The 7,500-nt window shown below is 43.4% G+C and overlaps 1 protein-coding gene across 1 annotated transcript in view; it reads left to right on the forward strand.

The window, feature by feature from the left end:
• Positions 1–1,753, forward strand: part of sid4 (secreted immunoglobulin domain 4) — a 6,786-nt gene extending 5,033 nt beyond the window's left edge. Inside the window, exons 7-8 of the mRNA XM_084464970.1 lie at positions 775–1,041; positions 1,414–1,753. Coding sequence (XP_084321096.1) covers positions 775–1,041; positions 1,414–1,418 — 272 coding nt within the window. The 3' untranslated portion in view covers positions 1,419–1,753. The remainder of the gene's footprint in view (positions 1–774; positions 1,042–1,413) is intronic.
• The last annotated feature ends 5,747 nt before the right edge of the window (positions 1,754–7,500 follow it).

The following is a 7,500-nucleotide window of genomic DNA, read 5'->3' on the forward strand; positions in this document are numbered from 1 at the left end:
AGAGTCTCATCTATTGGTTAGCTCCGCTGGTCTGGATACGTCACCCCTTGTGTTCTTCTGATTGGTCGTAGTGTTATCCAATTGCGTGATGCAGTGATATTCTCAAATGTGTGCTTGGGGCCGCCCCTCAAGTCGGGCTGATTTTCATCACTCGTTGCCAGACCCTACAGCTTTCTAGATGCGGGTCTGGATTTCCAGGCTACGGGTTTTGGAGCCAGAGGTGAAAGAGAGGGAGGGACTTTGGAGGGGGTGTAGCCATCTCAGTTAAACGGGGCTTTGGGGCGACGAGAGGAAGGTAAATAGAGGGTTATTTGTCACCGTTCCATGTTTCAGATATCGCTTCTTCAACGTAAAACGACATATTAATTTGGCATTTTGCTGTTCATCTCGTCATGTCGTTATGCCCGGTACCGCCATCGCTAAGAGCAAGCAAAGGTCATTGCCGACGAGAGGACCGCAGCGTCGGCCGCCGGCTTCCGCAAAAAAAGACTCGTTTAGAGTTCACCTACACACACACTGCGTACTGTACACGCAAATGTAATCCTTCTCGCTCTGGGTACTATTAACCCACCGCCACAGCTCACAGGAAGTAAGAGGCCTGAAACTGCGCTGCGCTGCGCTAGATCGAGATAAGAGATGAGCGTCTCGAGATCGAGATCGAGACGCCACCACAAACCCACTCTCGGCCTAATGTCACACACGGGCGCGCCTTGACTCCTGTTTCCTCCATCTTGATTCCCCTCCACCCCCCACCCCCAACCCCTCCAACCGCAGCCCCTCCGTACACCACCATCCTGCCCGAGCAGGTGCGGCTGCGCGCGGGCGACGCCCTGCGGCTGCAGTGCCTCGCCCACGGGACCCCGCCGCTCCGCTTCCAGTGGAGCAGGGCGGGCCGGGCGGGCCTGGCGGCCGGCGCGGAGACCACCGCCGACGGGCAGCTGCTGATAGCGCGGGTGAAGCTGACGGACGGCGGGACGTACAAGTGCGTGGCCACCAACCACCTGGGGGCCAGCGAGGCGCTCAGCAAGGTCGTCGTGAAGAGTGAGTGGAGAGAGAGAGAGAGAGAGAGAGAGAGAGTCGGATGCAGAGACGGCCGCTGTGTGTGGTTTTAAAGTGTGTCGTTAAAAACAAACCTGTCTCTCCCTTTCTCTCTCTCTCTCTCTCTCTCTCTGTCTCTTTCTGTCTATCTCTCTCTCTGTCTCTTTCTGTCTATCTCTCTCTCTCTGTCTCTCTCTGTCTCTCTCTCTCTCCCCCCTTTTGCTCTCTCTCTCTCTCTCTCTTTCTCTCTCTTTCTCTCTCTGTCATTCTCTCTTTCTCTCTCTCTCTATGTCTCTCTCTCTCTGTCTCTCTGTCTCTCTCGCTCTCTCTTTTCTCTCTCTCTCTCTCTCTCCCTCTCTCCCTGGCTGTCTGTAGATTAAGGACCACTCATGCTGGAAGGTTGAAGCTCCGTACACTGTCCCAGCTCCACCAACGTTAACCCAGTATAACTTTGGCCAAACGAGGCCAGCAGACAACTCGACGACAAACTACCGCAGTACTCGTCAGTGCCATACCAGCACTTCATCATTGCTTGTGATACACATTATCAATCATTATTTTGTATATTTGGACAGTTTAATTGCATCTCTCACCATTCTGTGACTCACAATGCCACAACGTTACATTTAACGAGGGGATTACATACTGTACTATACTGTAGCGTACTGACCCACTTTTATTATGTACAAATAAAAGTGATACAGTGAATAACGAAGCCATTGCACCTGGTTGTTATGTTGACGTAGTGCTGCAAATTCTTTCCATTTAACAATACTATACCCATACAACACTATACTATACCCAACACAACCCTATACTGATCCCATATAAGCCTATAATATAGCCCATACAACACTATACTATACCCAACACAACCCTATACTGATCCCATATAATCCTATAATACAGCCCATACAACACTATACTATACCCAACACAACCCTATACTGATCCCATATAAGCCTATAATATAGCCCATACAACACTATACTATACCCAACACAACCCTATACTGATCCCATATAAACCTATAATATAGCCCGTACACATGGGAATATTCCCCATACATAATTATATCTACCACATACTAATATAGCTCCTTCTTAGTCACCAATGCCTTGAGCTGGTCTGACCCGTCATTTGACTCCTGCCCTTCTTCCTCTCGTTTAAAAGTACTTTTCCTCTCCCGATCCTCCTGGAGGGAGTGGAGAGGTCATTATTTCCCTTCCTCTCTCTCTCTCTCTCTCTCTCTCTCTCTCTCTCTCTCTGTCTTCCTCTCTCTCGCTCAAACACACACACACACACACACACACACACGCACACACACACGCACACACACGCACATGCACACACACACGCACACGCACGCACACACACACACACACACACACACACACACACACACACACACACACACACACACACACGCACGCACACACACACACACACGCACACTCTTTCTCATGATGGACAAGGCGTTCCTGCGATGGCCTGCCAATATACAGTGGAAGCGGTTGGGCATGGAGCCAGCCAGCAGGCCCTGCAGGAAGGCGCTCTCTAGGTGTGAGTTTTTCCGTGGGTGATGGAAGGTGGATGGGATGGGCCCGCCCGTCTATTTGCTGCCAGGGTTTCCTCCAATGGAATTCTGATCAACTGTCAGGCAGAGGGCCCGGATACACAGCAGTCGGCTGGCTTTGGGAATCGGAGCTTCAGTATAATTTGGTTTGCAGAGTCAAGATAGGAATCACACCACACAGGAACTCATCTGATTCTTTCCGAGAAATGGTTTTGGTATGTAGCGCAACAGGATGCTTTGACGCACCGTACCGTACTGACTTATGAAGGCTACCTAAGTCACAACAGCTTTAGGATGGTGTAGTGTGGGCTACGTTGTTTGACTCCCAGCTAAATGGTTCGGGGTTCCTTCACCAATGTCCGCACTCAACCCTTGAGCAAAGTTCCTAACCCCTACCTGCTCCTTCATGATGTGCATGTGCATGACGACATGTTGCATTGGACTAAAGAGTATGGTAAAAAAAAAAAACGGAAAGTAGTAATGACAAAGGAAAATTAGGCCTTTGTTCACTCAAATTCAAAGGTTATATTGAAAACAATAATGTTTAACGGAATTAAACCATTGTTCTAAATGTATAAATTAGTGTAGGTTTGGGTGAGGGGTTTTAAAGTAGGAATGTCATTATAATAATCACCATAATAATGGATACGGCTATGTCTTTTTATAACGACATCACACTTTTTTTGTGCCGTTACACAAACACTACTGCTGCTGCTGAGGTCCTGTGACCTCTCCCCGCCCCCTCAACCACACACGTTTTTTTTTCCTTTTTTTCATAACCAATGAGCGAGAGGCTGATCCATCAGTGCACGGCCTGCGTGTGTGTGTGTGTGTGTGTGTGTGGTGTGTGTGTGTGTGTGTGTGTGTGTGTGTGTGTGTGTGTGTGTTTGTCTGTGGGGCTGTGTGTTTGGTTTATCACATCCTGTTTCTGTATCGCAAAAGAACTAAGTTTGATTTCAAAACAGACCGCAGAAGCCAGATCACAAGGCTGCAAACTCTCCATTCATGGAACCATAAAGTACAACGGAAATGAATAGAAGTGAAGAAGCAACTAAAGAGGCAGAGCGCTTGTTACTATGCAGTCGTGGTTCATATTATGAACATGGCGACAAGGCAAGTCGTTTACTGGCACATCAGCTACGACGACAGGCCACTTCCCGTTTGATTCCTAGTATTAAAAATACTTGTGACACTATTACTATGGATCCTCTGGAAATTAATGCTACTTTTAAATCATTTTATTCGTCATTATATGAATCTGAATTTCCTACAGACAACACTGAAATTAACAAATTTCTTCAGAATCTGTCAAATCCTGTCATTGGTACTAATACTGCCATGCATCTGGACTCCCCACTCTCCCTTGAAGAAGTATCAAATGCAATTAAAGCTATGCAATCTAACAAAGCCCCAGGCCCTGATGGGTTTCCGATTGAATTTTTCAAAACTTTTATTGGTAAATTGGCACCACTGCTTTTATCAGTATTCAACAAATCCTTGGACAGTGGATTATTACCACCAACCTTGACACAAGCCACTATTGCTCTCCTTCTCAAAAAGGACAAAGATCCAACCTCATGTGGTTCCAGATAGACCATTATCTCTGCTTAATGCTGATGTAACGGTGTTGGCTAAAGTAATTGCATCCCGTTTAGAGAGTGTGCTTCCTCATATTATATCCGAAGAGCAAAATGGTTTTATAAAGGGTTGTCAATTGTTTTTTAATATCCGTACACTTTTCAATATAATTTACTCAAAACATTCGGCTGAACTTCCTGAACTTGTGATTTCTTTGGATGCTGAAAAGGCATTCGATAGGGTAGAGTGGGAGTACTTGTTTGCAGTTCTGAAGAAATTCGGATTTGGTGATAAATTTATTTCTTGGATTCGCCTCCTTTATTCGTCCCCTAAGGCAAGTGTCCATACTAATGATGTTTATTCAGATTATTTTGCCCTTGGACGTGGATGTCGCCAGGGTTGTCCTTTATCACCTTTGCTCTTTGCCATCGCTATCGAGCCTCTATCTATTACATTAAGATATTCTCCCTTATTCAAAGGAATCACCCGTAATGGAATTGAATACAAATTGTCGCTGTATGCGGATGATTTGTTATTGTATATAACTGATCCTACACTCTCTATCCCTGCTGTTTCAGGTATTCTGAAGAACTTTAGCGCCTTTTCAGGTTATAAATTAAATTTGGGGAAAAGTGAGTGTTTTCCCATTAATACTGCAGCATGTCATATTCAACAGTCAGATTTACCTTTTCAATTTAGTCCATCAGGGTTTAAATACCTAGGTATTAATGTGACTCATACTTTATCTAGCCTTGCATCTGCAAATTTCACTCCCCTTATCTCAAAGATTACATCTGATATTCAGAGATGGGGTAACCTCCCCCTATCATTAATTGGCAAGATCAATGTTGTTAAAATGAATATTTTTCACTGGATAAGATAATTTGTTCTTTTATTTGGGGTGGGAAATCACCTAGGGTTCGTAAAACTTTACTGCAGAGATGCAGACTTAGTGGAGGTCTTGCATTACCTAATTTTCTTACTTACTATTGGGCAGCTCACATCCATAAACTTTGCTATTGGTTAAAGTCTCCTGAATCCTCTTGGTGTAAATTGGAACTGTCATCCTGTAGGGGATCTTCGATACCTGCTCTACTTTATTCTTCTTTACCTATAAAACCCTCTCTATATACTGATAATCAAGTGGTCCTTAACACTCTCAAAATCTGGTATCAATTTAGACGGCACTTTAAATTTGTAGCTGCATCTTCCTTGGGTCCTTTAAATAACAACCATCTATTTCCTCCATCGCTTTCGGATTCGACATTTTCAGTGTGGTATGATAAGGGTATTACACAATTCAGATATTTATATGTAAATGGTGTCTTTGTTTTGCCAATTTGTCATTTCGCTATGACCTTCCTGTTACTCATCTATTTCGCTATTTTCAAACTCGGAATTTTGTGGCTAAGCGTTTCCCTAATTTCCCCTCTTTACCTCCTGAACACCAGTGGGAAACCATGCTTTCATTTGTCCCTCATCGCAGAGGAATCATTTCAAAGCTGTATGGTATTATCTTAGCTTTGAGCGACCACTCTAACGCTAAACTTAAGCGTACATGGGAAAGGGAGCTGGGAATACAAATACATGAGGAGTCCTGGGAACAGGCCATAGAGAGGATACGATCTACCACCTCTTGTGCTTGGCTTGGACTTATTCAATTTAAGGTCTTATACAGGGTACATTTTTCCAAGTCTAGACTATCTGAAATATATCCGGAAGTGGAAGACAAATGTGATAAATGCCATGGCTCTCCTTGTCATCTTAGCCACATGTTTTTTTTTTTGTCCTGATCTGAATGGTTTCTGGGTGGGTTATTTTGCTATTATGTCCTCTGTTCTTGGGGTTAATCTTCAACCTTGTCCTCTGATTGCTATATTTGGGATTCCTGACCCTACACTTGCACTTAACCCTACACAAAAGGACATTATAGCTTTCACATCCTTACTAGCAAGACGTTCCTTATTGTTACATTGGAAGTCTGTTAAATATCCTTCTATCTCCCAGTGGCTCAAAGATGTCATGTTTTTTTTGAGACTTGAGAAAATTAAGTACACGTTAAGAGGATGTACAGTCAAATTTTTCTCCAAATGGCAACCCTTTATTTCCTATTTCACTAATTTAAAGGTACTACCTAATTGATTGGGTGTCTGTTATTGTTGTATCTTTTGTATTGCATAAATAACCAGTATTATGTGTGTTGGTCATGTTGAGCTGAGTGGGGGCGGGGTTGGGTGGTTGTTCTTTGTTTATTACACGGTACTCTGTAATTCAATTTAATTGTTTTCTTCTATATTCCTATCAGAGTGTTTTTTGTTTGTTTGTTTTTTTGGGGGTATTTTGGTTGTTTATGTGTGTATATGTGGCCGTGTGCATATGCATATGTTTAAAAAAAAAAAAAGGAAAGAGGTAAATTGTATTTCCGTGACTGTAGTATTGTATTGTGTTTTTCCAATAAAAATATTAATGAAAAAAAAAAGAAGTGAAGAAGGATGGCCAAATTAAGGATATAAAAAGGAAGTAAAACTATGAAGAATAATTTATCAACCACAGGTATTTGGAGTATTCACACTCAGCCTAACCATGGTAGGGTGTGAATAAATGGCAAGCAAGAGTTAGAACGTACAAAAAGAGAGACGCAACAAGACATTGGTTGATATCAACGATTGAAGTCTCTTCAATAGTTGCCTTGGTAGGTGGAAAAGTAACTGCCCAGAATTCCACAGTTGGTGAAAGGCCAATGAGAACCTCTTTTCTAAAGCGCAGTTTCTAGTGTGTGTGTGTGTGTGTGTGTGTGTGTGTGTGTGTGTGTGCATGCGTGTCGCTATTTTGGCTGGGGAGGCTGACTGTCATGGTAAAATAAGGGACTTCAACAGTATGATTATGGTTAATTTAATCTCCAGGGTTTCCATAAGGAATGTTCAAAATCGCTTCACGTATGTCTATATGTGTGTGTGTGTGTGTGTGTGTGTGTGTGTGTGTGTGTGTGTGTGTGTGTGTGTATGTGTGTGTGTGTGTGTGTGTGCGTGTGTGTGTGTGTGTGTGTGTGTGTGTGTGTGTGTGTGTGTGTGTGCCTGTGGGTCTATGTTTGTGTTTCTATGTAAATAGCGACTGCAGCTGGAAATGTAAGAATGTTGTCTCTTTCAAACATTCATTCAGTCATCAAGGCCTTTTGTAAATACAATACTGATCTCCTATTGGAATCGTGTCCGGCCATGGTCTTTTCTTGTTTGCTTATTTGTTTTGTATGATGTTAAGCTTTAGATAGCTATAGAGCCAAAACTGATTCTTAGTAGGTCAGCCTCTAT

Source organism: Micromesistius poutassou (assembly GCF_964030765.1).
Source record: "Micromesistius poutassou genome assembly, chromosome: 3".
NCBI lineage: Eukaryota > Metazoa > Chordata > Actinopteri > Gadiformes > Gadidae > Micromesistius > Micromesistius poutassou.